This window comes from Ochotona curzoniae, unplaced genomic scaffold (genome assembly GCF_017591425.1).
Source record: "Ochotona curzoniae isolate NIBS_2020 unplaced genomic scaffold, NIBS_Ocur_1.0 contig_517, whole genome shotgun sequence".
In the NCBI taxonomy this organism is placed as follows: domain Eukaryota; kingdom Metazoa; phylum Chordata; class Mammalia; order Lagomorpha; family Ochotonidae; genus Ochotona; species Ochotona curzoniae.
This window is the reverse complement of record NW_024466454.1, coordinates 9,116,076-9,135,664: the sequence shown is the minus strand read 5'-3', so window position 1 is coordinate 9,135,664 and position 19,589 is coordinate 9,116,076. Positions and strand designations below refer to the sequence as shown.

At 38.4% G+C, this 19,589-nt stretch overlaps 3 protein-coding genes across 3 annotated transcripts; 1 reads left to right on the top strand and 2 right to left on the bottom strand.

Annotated features, from left to right (window-relative positions):
• Nucleotides 1-2,041: 2,041 nt before the first annotated feature.
• LOC121162192 (olfactory receptor 2AG2-like) lies at nucleotides 2,042-2,992 on the bottom strand. The gene has a single exon (XM_040989032.1). The coding sequence runs from the start codon at nucleotides 2,990-2,992 to the stop codon at nucleotides 2,042-2,044; it is 951 nt and encodes a 316-aa protein (XP_040844966.1).
• Nucleotides 2,993-13,661: 10,669 nt separating this feature from the next.
• On the top strand, nucleotides 13,662-14,612 carry LOC121162158 (olfactory receptor 2AG1-like). The gene has a single exon (XM_040989007.1). The coding sequence runs from the start codon at nucleotides 13,662-13,664 to the stop codon at nucleotides 14,610-14,612; it is 951 nt and encodes a 316-aa protein (XP_040844941.1).
• A 3,215-nt stretch (nucleotides 14,613-17,827) lies between these two features.
• Nucleotides 17,828-18,751, bottom strand: LOC121162157 (olfactory receptor 2D3-like). The gene has a single exon (XM_040989006.1). It carries the CDS (start codon nucleotides 18,749-18,751, stop codon nucleotides 17,828-17,830), a length of 924 nt encoding a protein of 307 aa, XP_040844940.1.
• Between the last annotated feature and the right edge of the window lie 838 nt (nucleotides 18,752-19,589).

Genomic DNA, 19,589 nt, shown 5'->3' with positions numbered 1-19,589 from the left:
AAGCAGGTGCCCAACAGCTACAGCGAGTTTTCAAAATGTATCTTCAGGAATACTAGTTGAAATTTGAGAGCTGCCATGGTGGACACTTTCATAAGTTTATTAATTCAGAATGCACTTATGATGTATCAACTCGGTACCAATTCCCAAAGCAAGAAGCTTTAGACAAGATTTGGAACTGACCAGACCTAGTACCTACTCTTGGGGAGTTAATATGCTAGTGTAATATGAGACTAGGTTAACATTAAAGCCAGAAGGAAAAAAAAGGACCTAAATTATATCAAATTAAACTCTGCTTTTTAAAAATATTTATTTTATTTTCATTTGAAAGGCAGTTACATAGAAAACAAAATGGAGAGAAAGAAGTAGGAATAAGAGAATTTAATAAATTTAAGCTAAGAAACAATGTACATTGTTGGGTTTGGAAAGAGGACTTTTGGTGATCTTGGGATTAAAAAAAAAATTCAAGTCCAGCCCATGATGTTTCTGATAGAGGGATGCAATGTCTAAATGAATGTGCCCTCTTAAAAATCAGCCACATTTAATTCCTTAGGTTCTCTTTCTTTGTCATCTTCTCAGAATCTTATTCTTAATATACATTATGTTTCTGGTATGCACACACTGGAGGTATTAGCTCCAACACATGGCAAAGGTCTGGGTAGTTGAATAACTCATTAAAGGAGGTAAATCATAAATATCATTGCCCCAACTCCCTTCAAGGAGCTTTCATTAAACTGTTAATGCCCAGGGCAAATCTGCATCATGAACACCTGTGCTTCAGGAGTGTCTCACCACACTTGGACTCAGTACTCACACCATGACAAGGCTAATGCCAGTAGCCCCAGAAAGTAACTGGGTCCTGTGACAAGCCTGCCCCACAGACCATATCCAAGTCCACATCAGAACCTTTCTAAAATAAACAAAGCTATTATGCATTTTGAAACCTTTTTAATTTACATCTGTGCAGCAGCCAACATGTTTTAAGCATAATTAATCAGGTTGTGTTCTAACTGCTTCACATTCATTATCTTATTCAATCTGCCAGATGATTACATTAGATCTAGAATACAATTTTGAGATAGCCAAAATGAATACAGAGGGTTCATTTTCATGTCTAAAGAGAGACAGATGAGAAAAGTTGGTGGAAATTCAAAATCAGGGCTCTGTCTTTTTCCCCTACATCATCACTCTAAAAATCCTTTGAAATGAGGGAAAAAGTATTTACTAAAATTTTAGAAAGATTTATTCAGTTATTGATTGGATTCATTTATTTGAAAAGTAAAATATCAGAAGTGATAATAAGAGACAAACTGAGAAAAAAAATCTTCTATTTGTTACTTCATTGACCAAATGTCCACAACAGCCGGAGTTGGACAAGAGGAAGCCTCGTGGGAACGTGAGCACTTGGGGCATCCTTCACTGTCTTCCAGATACACTAACAGGGATCTAGATAGGATGCTAATAGCTGTGATTTTAGCCAGCGCTGTCATTGGAATGCCTATATAATTGCCTACATCAGAAGCAGCGACTATACACTCTGTGGCAATATACCAGTGGCCCCCAAAATTCACTTAATTTAAAATAATGAAAGTCAGCATATTCATTATCATGTTCACATAAGTTCAGTAGACTATGGGTATTTATAAAATAAACATAGGAAAACTTAAAGTCAGTTTTTTCTTCTTTCCTAATTTCCATACTTTCTCAGTTGTTATAGGACTCCTGGGGAAATAGCTAAATATATCTTGACAATATGATACTGGATTTTCTACCTTTGTCTATACCTACAATGCCATAATGCACTTAAACAGCAGAATGTTCAACTTGTAACTATTACTGAAACACTGCTTTACTCTAATGATGTGATGCAAAACAGTGGGAGGAGAAATTGGAAAGGGAAAGGTGCAAGGAGGTGGGGGAATCCCTATACCTACAAACTGAGCCATGGAAAATAATACAAATAATTTTCAAAAAAATATTAGCAATGAAAATGTAATAACTTTCACTGCAAGAGGAATAGTGAAAAGCAAGCCATAAGCCCTCCCTAGGGGGCTGAGTGTGCCAACAGCATGCTTCTTCCCAGGACCCTCTTCAAGGCCCCTATAACATCTTTATTCCTCAGGCTGTAGATAAGGGGGTTCAGGGCTGGAGTGACAATTGTGTAGAAAACAGAGATGGTGTTATCTTGTTTGGGATTGTGGAAGGAACTGGGCAAAACATACATGAATGCAGCAGCTCCATAGAACATCCCCACGACAGTCAGGTGGGAAGAGCAGGTGACAAGTGCTTTCTTTCTCCTTTCATTAGAGGGCATGTGGAGCACAGTGAATAGGATTAATACGTAGGAGGTAACTATGGCAGAAAGCGGGAGCAAGAGAAAAGTCACACCTGTCACATATACCATTAGCTCATATCTGGAGGTATCTGCACAAGCTAACTTCAACAAAGGTGGAATCTCACAGAGCAGGTGTTTGATTTCCCAAGACCTGCAGAAAGAGAAGTGCATGGTAAACACAGTATGCCCTAGAGCATTCAGAGATGCCAAGATCCAGGATGTGGTCACCATGAGCCAGCAAACCCTTGGTCTCATATAGATCATATAGTTCAGAGGGTGACAAATGGCCACATACCTATCATAGGCCATGAAGGACAGGAGCAAGTCCTCTGCACCACCCAGGGTCAGTGCCAGGAACATCTGCATGGCACAACCTCCAAAGGAGATGGTGTAATCCCTACGCAGAAAATCCACAAGAGCCTTGGGAGTGACAACAGATGTGAACAGGAGGTCCATAAGAGAGAGCTGCCCAAGCAGGTGGTACATGGGCACGTGCAGCCGAGTATCCACTGTGATGACCAGGAGCAGCAGGCTGTTGCTGATCAGGGCCAACATGTAGAGGGCTGTGATTGTAGCACAGAGCAGTTCAGGAAGTGCACAGTCATTCAGAATCCCCACCAAGATGAAGTCAGTGCCGACAGTGGAGTTCCATGGCTCCATTCTGTGTGCTCTTCAGTTGCCTGGGATGGATGGATTCTCAATCAATGTTTGCAAACAAAGAAACTGGTTCATGATATCAGAAGTCCCTCAGATTACAAACATGATTCCCACTGATAACTTTTTCTGCTTCTTGATAGCTGAAGCAAAACCATCATGAAAGCCTTTCCACAGTTGTCTACTGCAGTTTTGAATTGCTCCACATCCTTTTGTAATATGTAGGAATTCAATGAAATAATGCTTTTTCCTTATTTTAGCTAAAATTTCCCTCTGGTTTCTGAAATTCCGGTTTGTTTTTACTGTGTTATAGCATACAAACAGCTAAATGAGGAGCAAATATTTCAGCATGTTGATATCAATTATTTTGAAATTTGTTCAAATACATATCCTGCAGAATAAATCCAGGAAAAGATCATCTTTGGAGATAAGCATCTCTGTCCTCTTAATAAACAAATGCTCTGGGCTTTGCTTTAAAATTTGGCTTCCATTTTGTTTAAAGTCAATTTTGGCTCCCAGTGTACTATTTAAAGTTCTATTTATACAACCTCTTTTTCTATCTTCTCTGGTAGATATAGCACCTGCCTTCACTTTTCACGCCATTGTTAACAACTTCCTCTACATAGGAATCTCTGATATTTTAGACCAGTTGATCTCCTGTATTCTTCAACCATCCTGACATTCTTCACAGGCACATGTGCCCTTTCTAGAGAAAAAAAAAATGAATTCTCGTACAATTGATACGTTGATTTGGTACAGATTTTGAAGAGAAAATCTCTATGAATAGAATGTTTGCTGCCTTTGGGGTAATGGTTAAAGTGCTTTCTCTCTAACCGGGAGAGGCAAGAAAAAAGGTAACAGATGAGATTCATAGAGGGATGGCAGGTGTTTTGATTTTGTGGAATATGATTAAGAGTGAGCTACAGCATCTCAGAACTATCAGAACCACTCAAGCAGTTCCCTTAGAACATGCTCCACATCAGGGACCCTGGATGACACTGGGTCATTGCCCATTTAGGCTACTGATGTGGTTTGGCTGCTAGCAGAAGCCCCTCTCCCTGTCTCTCCTTCTTTCCCCGGACACAGCAAGATAAAAGAACATTTGAAAAGTTATCTCATGTACTTTCCCTCATTCCTCGACCATTTCCACACTAACTGGTGGTCCACATGGGCATACATCTTTCTTAACGACGTAACCATCTTCAAAAATAAAATAAATTCATTATTAAAAAGAAGAAAAGAGAATTATCTACAGGGCCAGGTGCAATGGTTCAATGGCTAAATCCTCATCTTGCAAGCATGGGATCCAATATGAATGCCCTTCATTTCCCAGTTGCTCCACTTCTCATCCACCTCCCTACTTGTGCTCTGGGAAAGCAGTAGAGAATGGCCCAAAACCTTGGGACCCTGCATTCACATGGAAGTTATCTTCTAACTTCAGATCAGCTCAGCTGTATCCGTTTGGTGAATGAACCAGCAGATAGAGGATCTTTCTCTTTGTTTCTCCTCTCCAAAATTCTTGTCTTCCCAACAAAAATAAGTAAATACTAAAAAAGAGAATGAGCTAGAAAGGATAAAAAAATGTGTATAGGAAAGGTCCAATAGCCCACCATTACTTGGGAATCACAGCAATAGTTTGAACATGAAAAGGTGATTCCTCTGTCCCACAAATCTTGTTAACACAAGGAAAGATACTGGTCCTACTTACACTCTGAATTTATACGATAGTAGGGAACAAAGGGATTAAACAGTAGAGAAGGCTAGGACTTGTGGGACAACACTCATTCAATCTACTTGTTTTGAAGTGTTCTTTCACAACTCAGTGTTAGATTTAGAAAGTATTCTGGAAGAGTAGAAGTAGGAACAAATTCATCTTTCCTTTGTTTTATCTTTCCTAAGCCTTGCGTCCTCCATTGATGATTTCATTTTTCCATTGGAATTGAGATATTCAAATGTTAGGATTATAAAAAGCTGACATCAGAAAGTCTATCTGATTTAGCTCCTTTCATGAATTCAGTAATACTAAGGAGGGCCCAGGTGTTATAATTGCATATCTATGCAATTACCAACATAGAGCTGATGGTGGTGACTGGTATGGGAAGGAAATATAGGTAAAGACACTCAACAAGCTATGGACAAATAGGAGCTTGTTTATAGAAAAGGATGATGGCATAATAATAGTGAGACTATGGCAATGCGAATGACAAGAGAAGAAAAACAGAGCTCGGGTTGAGAGACATGATCAGCACTCCGGCTCACATCCACTGGACATTGTTCTCTGATTCATGAGTCCTGCTCTCCCTCTTTTTCCATACACTGGTCCTCCAATGCAGGGCAATCTTAAGAGAAAGGTCAGAGGATATATACTTCTTCTATGGAGGAAGATCAATTTGCTGGAATAGGGAGGAGACTGAAATTAATAAAGGAACATCGCTGTACTTCAAAAAAGTTGAAACAAAAATTTTGGAAGCATACAGAAATTTTTTTTCTACTTGTCTTTGTTGGGCAAAAATAAATAAATAAATAAATAAGATTCTTTCTCTGGATTTGGACTTAACGTTCAGCACAGAAGAAGGGTAGACACTTCAAGTGACATTAGATAGCCCTCTTTTGAGTACTGTTTATTTGAGGACTCACATCAGGACTTTAGGGGCTATCACCAGAACAAGTCCTGGGACTGATAGCAGGAGGCCGCACCAGGAATTCTAGTAACTCAGTTCTGGGCAGTAGTAAGGATGATTGCAGGTTCACCCATTGGAAAAGTCATAGAATACAGCTTAGAGTGGCTAAGGTATAAGGCTCAAGGAACTAGACATCTGAGAATCACTGTGGTTTGAGATCATGATCTTGAGACTCCACATATTGTGTTGAAACAGAGACACAGTTCTTACCTCAACTGGGATGGGACACAGCAGCTTTGGGTTTCCCTTGAAGGAAGAGTTTATGAAGATTAAAGAAGAGGTGATTGTTCCTGCCCAGTGGAATATAGCTGTGTGTATGACTGAGTGTGTCCAGGGGTCGAAGCCCCCTCTGGTCACTGGCATGAAAAGAGTTGAATGCAGATAGCCAGCTAAGAGCACAGGACAGAATTCTGGGGAGACAGGTACCAAATCTCCCTGGAGGTTTCTCTTCTTCTTTGGAGAAAGTCCTGATAGTTATAGAGTGGTCCTGGCTGAGTCCTTGAGTTTGGGTGCTGAGATTTTGTTACATTTCTTCTCTGCTGGGGTCTATGAGAAAAGAAGAGCACAGGAGGAATTTGAGGAAAGAGGATTATGACAAGTTGCTCCTTGAGCCTGCAAGTGCCCAGGCTCACTGTCCCTATGGGAGGCTTCACGGTCTCACCCTCTCCAGTGGCACGACCTCCCCTGAAACTGCTATTTCAGCAAGTGAAACTTTAATGAATCCTCTAGAGTATGTCTCCTGGCCTGCCATTTCTGCAAGTTCCACTCACTCACTCACTCACTTATTCACGAACATCGAGGCATGTGTCCTCACATGTTGCTTGAAGTTGGCATTCACAGCGGGTCGCACAGGTTCTGTCAGTACTGCTAATCCCTACCTCCTTCCCTGTGCCCTTCTCTAGAGCTATGAGCTAGGGTAGGGGCTGAGAGTTAGTGAAGGAAGCCATGCTTTCTAAAATACCAGATATCCTTTCATGGTCATGTAATTGGCATCAAATACTGACTTACTGCATCTGTGTATACATTTCTCAGCTGCTTTGCCTTTTTAAATCTTTCATGCGTATACCTAAGTTTTCTGTGAGCAGTGGTATCTAGATATGTGGAGTGCCAGGATGATGACATAGCATGTGCCTCCATGTACCACTAATTTCATCACTTCTTTGCCTTATCCTCCCAATTTTTTATTCACTTCCTAGTCAGTCATTTTACAAGAAAATACTGAAAATGACTGCCTCATTTATTTTCTCCAACATAAAATGTCTAGATTGATTTTATTTTCTGATTGTAAAATAACATACCCAAGAAAACCATTGCACAATTACAATAGACTAAAAATATACTGTTATTTACATCATTATAAAGGACTTTGCTGGAAAAAAATGTTGAGTGCATATAAAATAAAACTCCAGCATCATACATCACCAGCAATGGAATGGATAAATATCCACACAAAAGGATGCAAATGCAATGGAAGGTCATACAACAAAAAGAATAACACAAAAATCTAATTAAAATATTTATCTGCTTACCATGGGGTTTATATCCCAATAAATCAAACAATTTGAAAATACTGCAAATTGAAAATAAATATAGGGGTCATTGTGGTAGCATGCCATGTGGAAGCATTACTCCATTTGTGAGTCCTAAGAGCTGCACTTTCTCTCTAGCTCCCTGTTCACAGCCTGGGAAATCAGCAGAGGATGGCCCAAGGTCTTTGCTCCCTGCAACCACACAGGAGACACAGAAGAAGCTCCTGGCTCCTGACTTCGGATTGGCCCAGCTCCAGCTGTTGCGGCCGCTTGGGGAGTGAATCATTGGACAGAAGATCTTCTTCTCTCTCCTCTTCCTCTCTGTATATCTAACTTTCCAATAAAAATAAATAAATCTGTTTTTTTTTAAAAAGCTATGCTAATTATAGCAACATGGAACTGGTATAAAAAATACATAGATCAATGGAACAGAATAGAGAGCCTATTAGTTCCTATACAGCCAACTGGTTTTAGACTAAAGTGCTTAGACCCTACAGTGGAGCAAAGATGATCTTTCAAATAGTACTCACAAAACTGGCACAACTGAATACATACATACATATAAATATATATATATTCAATTATTGCTTTTAGTTTGTTGTGTGTATTTCTTACTTTTTACTTGAAAAACTTTATTTAGTGATGTGTTAACCCTATTACTCTAATATGAATTTAAATTACATTAAGCCTCTTTACGGTAATGTTACATTTAAAATCTGTTTCAAAATCAAAAATAAATAAATAAAAGGGAGAAGGAAGAAGAGTAGGAGGAATGCAGGGGGAAATATCATTATGTGCTTCAAATTGCCTCTGCAAATCACATACCATCTGCTAAAAATGAATTAAAATTAGAATAAAAACATTTAGGCCCAGTTTTGTAGCCCAGTAGCTAAATCCTCACCTTGCATCCACCAGAATATCATATGGGCACAGTGTTTTTCCTGGTTACTCCACTTCTCATCCAGCTCTCTGCCTGTGGCCTGAGAAAACAGGAGAGGATAGCCCAAAGCCTCAGAACCCTGCACCCATGTGGAAAACTGGCAAGAAGCTCCTGCCTCCTGACTTTGGATTGCCTTAACTCCCACTGATGTGGCCATTTGTGGAGTGAACCAGCAGATGAAAGATCTTTCTCTCTGTCTATCCTTCTTTCTGTAATCTAGCTTTCCAAAACAAATAAACAAAACCCTTTAAAATAAATAATAAATAAATCATTTTAATGTGTTATATATATATAGATATATATCTGTATACACACACACACACCAAGAAACATTACTTAGCAGTAAAAATGGATGAGATCCTGTCTTTCACAACAAAATGAGTGGGAGGAAGGAGATGGTGGGAAATATTATGCTCCTGAATCTCTAAATATGAAATAAATAAAAATTGTTTGCCTTATATAAATAAATATTGAAAATATAAAAATATCAAATGAAAACAAATTTCTATGAATGCATGTAGCTTTCATAGAACTATATTAAAGTGGAGGAAATTAAAATTGAGAGAATAGTTTTTACAATGAAAGCAGGCAGTGAGATGAGCTGTTGATCTTAAATAGAGATGAGGGATATTGTCAAGGTCCAACCTTTCATTTTCTGTACTGCATTTATGCTAATAATCCACTAAGTATTTCCAGATCTGATTTGGACACTCTCTCCATTTCATAGGCAAAATAAGGATCACAGGAAATGAAGTCTATCAATTGCACACTGTCACATCTTCTCCATCTTGTCTAAAAACTATGCTGACTCCCTGGCCTATGTCATCTTGCAGTACCTCTCCTACACTTCTTTCTCTTCAACAGTATTTGCACAGACAGAAACTTAATCCATCTATATTCACAGTTTTAGTTAAATAGTGAAAAATGTAAGCCATTAACCACAAGAAATGCAAACAATTGTCATCTGGGATCTAAGTCAATTTTGTATTTAAACCCAATAATCATTTCTAACAATTTTGACTATCTGTCATGTTGAGATTTATTATTCAAATGCCTTTTCTGTCAGCTTCACCATTCTCACATCATCATGGACAACAATTAAAGCATCATTCTGTCATTAGGCATACCACATTTTAAAAATTTTTTTAAAATATGTTTACACAAAGAGATTTAAGATGCAATGATTTTACCAAAAGTGATATTTTATATATTTATAAAATAGTAAGTTTGTGTTTTAATCTCATCTATGGACAATCAATGATCAAAAGGGCTTAGAAATTAAAAGCTATATCTCACAGGAAATAAAATCTGTAAAATTCATGTATTTCAAAAAATCCAAAAAAAATTATAAAAACATTTCTAGCATGTGAGGTTCAACTGTCATTACTGGTTTTGTCTCTAAATCTAAGGAAGATTATATGGCCTTCCCTAGACAACTTTCTAATTTTAATTCCTATCTCCTGCTCTGCTTACATAAATAACCATTTGTTTCTCAAAACTCTGATTTTTTTTTCCCCCTTTGGATACTAATTGGGAAGACTTGAGAGGCAATGCCTCAGGCAATATTTTATTTATTTTAAGGCCTGGTGCCATGGCCTAGTGGCCACCCTGTGCCATAATAAATGCATTTTTCGTAAAAGATTGAAGACTCTGCATTCTCTTCACAGTGACCATCGTGCCACATCGTGCCTAGTGTGCCAAAGGAATGGCAAAACAGAATTTTTTTTAAAGATTTATTTATTTGTGTTACAAAGTCAGATATACAGAGAGGAAGAGAGATAGAGAGAAATATCTTCCGTCCAATGATTCACTCCCCAAGTGAGCGCAAAGGCCGGTGCTGTGCCGATTCAAAGCCAGGAGCCAGGAACCTCCTCCAGGTCTCCCACATGGGTGCGGGGTCCCAGGCTTTGGACCATCCTCTACTGCCTTCCTGGGCCACAAACAGGGAGCTGGATGGGAAGTGGAGCTGCCGGGATTAGAACCGGCGCCCATATGGGATCCCGGCACGTTCAAGGCGAGGACTTTAGCCACTAGGCCATGCCACTAGGGCATAATAGAATTTTTGCGGTTAAAGAAAGTTAATATACAAAAAGTCATGCTATGTGCACAATAGCACGATGGTCACTGATAGCAATCTGTTAATTCTAAGAGCAGTAACATCGCAAATAAAAGTGAAAGTTACCGAGATCAACATGCCTTCAAACAAACAACATGAAACAAGTCAGAGGCTCTCAGCTTTCCAAAAGCCTCACCCGTGCTGGCACTTTTGTAAAGTTTTTGGTTGATCCTTTTGTTCTCGTCTGTTTTAGCTGATTCATATCAGTGACAACTTTGGTAGAGCCTTGACTAGGGAGAAAATTAATTAGAAAAGGTGTTAGAGCATTTCTGAGGTTAATGAATCTTCTGTATCCATCTTTGTAATTGCATATCAAAATGATTGTCAAAACTTGTAGAACTATGTACTAAAGAAGCATTACTATATGTAAACTGTGCTTTAGTCAAAAATGAAGCCATTGGAAATAACTTTATATAAAGGTGTGTGAAACTTCTAGTATTCTGCTTTACAGCCTTTAGGTATGCATAAACATTTTACTTCTAGTGTTGTTTTTATTCAAAATTTTTTTAGAACTATAAATGTGTTTCTAATTACTCAAGAAATAAATTTGTCAGTTCAGTTATTGAAACAATAACTGAGCTCACTATTGTTCTGTGTGCTGTTTCAAGTCCCTTGGCATCATTATTTTTCTTCTTGTGAAACGATTTTGCAGGGAGCGTTTGGGGTAAGCTGTTTTGCTTTGATCTTTAATTCATCCTCCTAGATGTGCATTTACATTTCTTCAGGATTTTTAGGATGTTTCTCCAAGGTCCTACTGCTGCCATTAACTACTTGCTATCATCCCATTGCCTTTAGTTAGTGGGTGATTTGCTTTTATCCCTGGAAGCACTTACTAGATTTTCACGAATGCTGACACTCTACAATTGCAGTAGTACTTGGGTGTGTTTTTAACTTTGTGCTCAATATTTAGAAAATTGAGCTCACTTCAGACATCACTGGAGTCAAACAACATAACTCCAACACTCAACATCCACATATAAACAGTCCAGGACTGCCACAGGTCACTAACGGGAAGATCTCACACTTACAAACTTTCAGGAAGTAGTCATACAGACCTGGAGATAGTCCAGGCCAAGAATACCACAAACAAGGGAAGCAGTTATCCACAGAACCCATGAGCTCTACCTTATCATCAGGAGCACAGGAGTGGCTGCACAAGGGATTTTTTTGTAGGCTGGTCTACTTGGTTAGTAATTTAGAAATGGCCCTTCAGGGTTTCCCTAGGATCCCACAGCTCATTTATTGAAAGAAGTAATAGTGCAAGGATCCAGGACAAAAAACACACCCCAGAAGAGTCATTAACACTGTGTTTTCTGGACCAGCATTTTCAGCGGAGGTCAATCCAACTGAGGGCATAAGTCCTTCTGGAACTAGGAATAGAATAGAGTAGAAGGGAGCAGTCATGAGGTCAGAAGACTGGAAAGCTTCCCCAGGGAGAACACCCTGGCTCGTTGTTAGCTCCAGGGATAGTGAGGCAGGCCAAAGTGGCACCTCCTTTGAGCAGCCCTTGCTATATCTACTTCCTCCAGAATCCTGCAGTTTTCATCTTCACCCACATGCAGCAAATGAAGTCTGAGAATCTGGATCTACCAACTCGTTCTGACAACAGCTCAAGAATAGAGGTGCTCTTTTCCTGACCATTATGACAGAAGCAGTTTGTCCTCACTCTTGGCAAGTAGAAGAATGGGAAAGTCATCTTCTCATTGTGCAAAACTCTACCTGGAGACTGTATTGACTGTTGATCTGTATCTACTACCATCTGTAGAGATGTGCAAATGAATGAAAAGGAAGGGCACATCCTCCCTCCACATTTCTACTGGGATAGCCCCACTCTCAAAAAAAAAAATCAGGAAAGTGTGTGGCCAGGAATCTGGGCTTCTCATAACTTGAGGTAAGAACTTACATCTGTCTTTCAGAGAAGTATGTAACTTCCAGATCTGTTTGGTCAAAAGCTAGAGTAGGAAATCAAACTCAAGAAATTCAACATCTCTGTCTTTCAAATTTCCTAGTGCTTCAGGATGCATAGTTTACCACAATCCCTCTCTTCTTTGTTTTCTAAATATGAATGTTAAGTGAACTTGGGCTACAGTCCAGGCTTGGGTGTTTGCTTCCTGGTGGACGACTCAATAACAATCTTTACTGTCTGTGGGCTACATAGAGCTCTGAAGATGCATTTTGTACCCATCAAATGAGGATTAACCGAAATGGGCATTTGAAAAACTGATGATTTGCCAAACACATATTCTTCTATCCTTTAAATGCTTGAGTATTAACTATGTCAAAAGAGGCCAGTAGAACCTAACAAAATGTTAAAGTGTATTTTTTATAATTTTGGGAAATATTTATAGAAATATTCTCACTAATTTTACTCACGAATTTTTAACTGCATGCACAGTTGGCTCTATGTGTTTGCTTTCATCATGTTAGGACTACACACCAGCAACAGTTTTCCATAAGTGAATCTAATTCTTTTTATCTCTGTGCACATTCTTCTGGCTACAGAAATTATACTGCGCATTACAGGCATTAGAGAGAACAAGATTAGAACAAACAACAAAGGACCTTTCATTGCTTTTCACCATTGCTCCCGAACAGTAACACCATGACCTTTCTGTGAAAGTATTCACCTATTAGCATATTTTTGGATTCTCCCTACCCCCAGGTGCACATGTATCATTATTATATACAAATCTAAACTCTAAAGCATTTATTACTAAAAGCAACACTCTCTCACATATTACATCTTCTAGTTCCACACAATCCAGACTTCTTTTCCATAGGATAACAGATAAAGTGGTGCTGACCAAGATACCTAATAAACTGGAACAAACTTTAGCTCTTCCAATGGAGGCTTGAACATGGGTGCTTACAAACAAACTGGATGCTAAGTTCCACTTTCTAGAATAAAAAGTGAAAGAGCTGTATTTTCTTTCTTAAAATCACATCCTTGTACATGTGTGGAGCTTAATAAACAAACTAGGCAGAAACAGAAAGCTAACTGCATATTTAAGACATTGGTAAAACATTATACTGAAGTGTTGACACATGATTAAATGAGACCATACAGAGAATAGATCTTTAATGTTAAGCAGGAGAAGTTGAGATCCTTCTGAAGATATATATATATATATATATATACACATAGTTTTTGTGTCCTGATAAATGTTGGTATTTCAAGTGGTGAACTCTTGCATTTTGCAATGGATATAATGCTCATTTTCTTAGATGAAAACTCATCCAGATACATTTAAAAGGAGTAAACATTCAGCTATCAAGAAGCAGAAAAAGTTATCAGTGGGAATCATGTTTGTAATCTGAGGGACTTCTGATATCATGAACCAGTTTCTATGTTTGCAAACGTTGATTGAGAATCCATCCATCCATCCCAGGCAACTGAAGAGCACACAGAATGGAGCCATGGAACTCCACTGTCGGCACTGACTTCATCTTGGTGGGGATTCTGAATGACTGTGCACTTCCTGAACTGCTCTGTGCTACAATCACAGCCCTCTACATGTTGGCCCTGATCAGCAACAGCCTGCTGCTCCTGGTCATCACAGTGGATACTCGGCTGCACGTGCCCATGTACCACCTGCTTGGGCAGCTCTCTCTTATGGACCTCCTGTTCACATCTGTTGTCACTCCCAAGGCTCTTGTGGATTTTCTGCGTAGGGACTACACCATCTCCTTTGGAGGTTGTGCCATGCAGATGTTCCTGGCACTGACCCTGGGTGGTGCAGAGGACTTGCTCCTGGCCTTCATGGCCTATGACAGGTATGTGGCCATTTGTCACCCTCTGAACTATATGGTCTATATGAGACCAAGGGTTTGCTGGCTTATGGTGACCACATCCTGGATTCTGGCATTAGTCAGTGCCCTAGGATACACTGTGTATACAATGAATTATCCCTTCTGCAAAGCCAGGAAAATCAGTCATCTGCTCTGTGAGATCCCTCCCTTGCTTAGGTTAGCTTGTGCAGATACCTCTAGGTATGAGCTAATGGTATATGTGATGGGTGTGACCTTCCTAATCCCACCTCTTGCTGCCATCCTGTTCTCCTACACACTGATCCTATTCACTGTGCTCCACATGCCCTCAAATGAAAGCAAGAGGAAAGCTCTCGTCACCTGCTCTTCCCATCTGACTGTGGTGGCAATGTTCTATGGAGCTGCCACATTCATGTATGTTTTGCCCAGTTCCTTCCACAATCCCAAACAAGACAACATCATCTCTGTTTTCTACACAATTGTCACTCCAGCCCTGAACCCCCTTATCTACAGCCTGAGGAATAAAGAGGTTATGGGAGCCTTGAGAAGGGTCCTGGGAAAACATGTGGTTGTGATACACTCTGTCTTTTAGGAAATGCTCATGTAAAGCTTGTAAATTTCATTCCTTCGTAAAGTCAGAACATCTCTACTGCTGTGTATCAGATTTTCACAGGAAAAAAATAAATTTATCTTCTAATTAAGAATTAAGAATATTAGAATGTAACTGTGCTTACCAAGTAGTCTTTAATTTTTCATGAGCTATTTTCTAGGAGGTATTTTACACTGTTTAACCTTACTCTTCATCCTTTTTTGAAATTACTTTCTATTTTCCCAGATAATATTTAGTTAACCTGATATAGACAGTATCGCCAGTTTGAGCCGTAATTCCAAAGTAAACCTAAGGAGTATATAGTGGATAAATCAAACCAAATAAAGTTTTGAATTAAATAAAAGTTTGGAGTTCATTGTTCAATCAGATTTCAATGGGAAATGGGTTCTCAAGTTGTGTGCAAAGTTTAAATGGACAAATTTTGTTAAGAGATCATATAGACAGTCTTCAAACTGTACCATATAGTGGTAGTTTACATGTACTTGCATCATTTTCTTTCTTTTTTCGTTTTTCAGCCACTCTGGATGCTCCAATAGGTGTCTTTCTGTGTTTAGATTTGTGCTTGGAATAGGAATATTTTTTTAACGACTAAAAATTTAGACATTAAATAAATGAATAAAAGAGAAACTTAAGATGGCTGTGACCTTTCCATACTCTCTTTAAATAATGATATAGGTAATTTATAATTTTTCTGTTCATTTTAGCCTTATGTTGAACTTCAAAAAGTTTATACTTTAAGTGTGGAAAAAGGTGACACTTTACATTTCTAAATTTACATTTTACTTTACAATTTACATTTTAGTAGTATTTTATATAATATCTCCATTTCAAATTATTTTTCTCCATATTTTGTTTCACCCATTATGTCCCATTAAGCTCATTTTAACTATCTCTTCAGTCCAGTTTCTTTCTCTTCTTTCTTTTTCAGAAGAGGCGTGATTATTTTATCCACATCTTTAAAAAGTCATTGGTAATTTGACTGCAGCATGTTCAATTTACACTTTAACTTTAATTTGGGTGTTCTTCCAATACTCAGCCTTACCCTCTTACAATGATACCTTCCTATAGCTCCCAAATGTAACTTTACATTAACAAGGTTCTTGTACATCTTCAAAGCTAACTGTCTCATATGTCAATAGAATAGAGCATAATCCCAGCCACAGTCTCTGCACCTGCCCCTCTTCAAATGCCCTCTATATCTGTTCCTTTAGTGTTTTCCTCATTACAACTGATAGCCAAAAGCCAACCTACACTGGTTCTGCAGGGTCTAGTCTCAGTGAACTCCGCCAACAGTTTGCTCCTCAGAATCCCTTTCATATAAAACAATTTTGTTTCACTTTCTTGATCAAAGCAGTCACAGTACAAATATGTCTGACAGCCCCCATTATAAAGACTTCCCATTGGTTACTGTTATAATTGTTCAGTTCCTCTTTAGAAATGTTCCTACTGAAAGCCTCCTCTATGTATTCTCTGTTGACATTTTATCCCTCAGACAATCGAGCTGTTTTCGCTCTTCTTGGATCTGCTCTTTGTCAGTCATCATTGTGGTTACTGCTACATCTTTGCATCTTCCTCATTCCTCTTGTCTTCTTGATTTGCACATACCATGTACTTCCAATTGTCCTCCTTTCCACATTAATTCCTTTCAACTTTTTTTTTGGCATGCATTCTCCACTTGCTTTATTTGTAGTTAACATTTGGAAGCACTGTTCTAGCCCATGTCTATTTTCTTATCTTTAGCTTTTACATTTCCTCAGGAGAATGTGATTTTTTAGCAACAATGGTGGAACACTTTAATGCTGGGGTAGTACACAGTTTAACAAAAATAATAACATTCCTTACTGACACAGAGTTCGCCACCTAATAGAGAATTCTGACTTCAGCAAATAGCTGTATACTTCTTTTGCTTTGAGTTTGCCTATTGTTTAAAATGTGCCACAGAGTTTTTAGTGTATTTAAAATCTCCCAGGATCTACTATAAATGGACATTCTCAAGTTCCGCTACCTTATCTCAACTGGAAAGAATAAAAGGAAAATGCAGTCTAGATTTTTTAAGCAAACATAAGTCATTGCTGGTCACATAATTCAAAAGTATGGCTTATGTATGAAGTTCCTCCCACAGCATAAAACAGTGTCTCGGACCCCTTTCTTGTCCTTTTCCACCACTGTTCCACAAACTGACCAGTCTTTACTCTTTCCAGAATTATATCCAAAAAAGATTGTTTTTTTACCTTGTTTTGTATTTTTTTTAAAAGAAAGATAACATAGTTCACATATTTCATAAATATAATTCTAAGAATACAGGGCATTTTTCAAACTAACCCCTTTCTCCTTACAAGTTTGGATCTCAAGATCCTCTTAAAAATCCACTTATTCTTAGAAAACTTCTACCATTTTTTATTCTGTAGTGTGATGTTTTTTAAAGTGCAGACAGTGTTATAAATATTCATATTACACAAGAATACAATAGTGTGTGTGTTTGAGTGTGTATCACAAGCTCCTAGAAATACACCTGAGAAATACAAAGTATGTCCCAATAATATCCAGTAAAGGCATGCTTCGGGAAAGCCTATGTGCTCACATGTGTGTTAATTTTGCTTATCTGGTTCTTGGGTTGCTTCTGACATATATGAAGGCATGTCATATAGTACAATTTCTGAAAATTCTGTACGTAGATTTCAAAATTTTCTGTCAAGAGAACCTTACTTTTAATTTCCATTATCAACAGAGTATCTAATATACACTCATAGTTATATGCCTTTATGTTTTAATTTAATTATCTTTTAGGGAAGTAGAGAGTAATGTGTTTCCTCCTCTTTCTCCTCTCTCCACTCATTCCTTTCCTTGCTTCTTCCACCATTTTTCCTTCTTTCCTCCTTTCATTTTATTTCCCTCATTCCTTTATTTTATTGCAATTCTTTCCATTTTCGGTAAACAATCCTTCTTGGAATTTAAACTGAGATACATTTTATATATATAAATTAATATAAATATTACAAATAAAATTATTTATAAACATATAATATTGAACGGGTAGTTTCTCAAACTTATCCAATAATATAGGACATATAGGCAATATATGAAAATATTAAAAAGAAAAGAGGAAGAAATAGAATGTGACTGAGCTAATATGTTAGAAAAATAATTCTCTCTTCATCCCTGTTGGGTCATCGCAGAGATCACCACCTCCCAATGTGCTATTTTGCAGTTACTCTCCAGAGGGCCCCTTTGACATCCTTGTTCCTCAGACTGTAAATGATGGGGTTCAGCATGGGTGCCACTGCTGAATAGAACACAGAGATTGTTTTATCCCTTTCATTCATTACCTTGGAGTTTGGTCTCATATAAGCAAATATTGCTGAGCCATAGAAAAGACCAACAACAATAAGATGGGAACCACAAGTGGAAAAAGCTTTGAGCCTCCCCTCCCCAGACTGCATCCGAATCACAGTGGAGATGATGTTCCAGTAAGAGGTGAGGATGAGGGAGACAGGAGCGAGGAGGATCACCACACCCATTGCAAAGATGGCCATTTCTGTGCTGTAAGTGTCTGCAGAAGCCAGCTTCAGAAGGGCAGGAGGCTCACAGAAAAAATGATTAATAATGTTTTTGCCTCGGTAGGGCAGACGCAGTGTGAATGTCGTGTCCACCAGAGACACAAACGCTCCACTAACCCAGGAACCTACCGCCAGCCATACACACACCCAATGTGTCATGATGGTGGAGTAGTGCAGGGGCTTGCAGACAGCCACATACCTGTCATATGACATCACTGCCAGCAGTGCACATTCTGTACACCCAGCTAGAAGCAAAACAACCATCTGCGTTGAGCAGCCAGCAAAGGAAATGGTTTTCCTCTTTACCAGCAGGTGGGCGAGCACCTGGGGCACTGTAGTGGTAGAAAAGCAGAGATCAGCAAAGGACAAGTTCCTAAGGAAAAAGTACATGGGTGTGTGGAGTCTGGAGTCTGCGTGAATGAGCACGATGATGAGCAGGTTTCCCAGCACAGTGAGCAGGTAGATGACCAGGAAGAGGAAGAAGAGCAGCACTTGTGTCTTCGGGTCCTGGGACAGGCCCAGGAGGACAAACTCAGTCACAGAGGATTGGTTCTCTTCTCCCATGATGTTTATTCCTTTTTGTAGATGGGCAATGAGAAAAAAAAAACATGCAAATCAATTATTTGTAAAAATACATATAACTCATATCCTTTTTAAATCAATATTTAATGTGGGATATTTATTTCTCTGTCTTACTAGCTTCATTATGATAACAGATCTTTTTTGCCAAAATTTTTAACTATTCTGACAATCTGAAATCATTTTTGATTTTTTTCCCATCCTTTTATATAAAAGATCTATTTGAGAGAAGTCATCTTGTTTAACCCATGTGACTAATCTTGGAATGGCCTACTTTGGGTAGGGTGGAAAGTATCATTATCCCCTTGAATCTGTTTTGTGAAATATATGAAATGTGTTTTTACACACACATACATATATATATGTAAAAATAATTACATATTTACAACTTAATTTCCAAAAATGGCATATAGTTCTGAGAAGACTGTAGTTCTGTCCTCAGTGCACTTTTGCTTTATGTGGGCTTAGGAAAACAACAAACCAAAAAATCTTCTTGCTTTAAACCCTTTATACCTTTATGCCACATAGAATTTGAAAGCATTTATGGCAACTGGTCTTTTCTTCCTTATGTTTATATATAATACTAGCGACAAACTCTTTACTAGGTATGGAAAATCAAAATAATGGAAAATGTTTGTGAGTAGGAAGCATGGCCCTTGTACATATTTTTCTGTCATTCATGTTTAAGATGCAGAGTTCCAGAAAAACATCGATAAAAAGAACTCTCCTTTGTTAATTATAGCAGCAGTGTCTTTCAAATATTCTCAAACTATCTTTTATACTCTTTAATTTCTCTTTATTGGATCCTTTGGCAATAGCGATA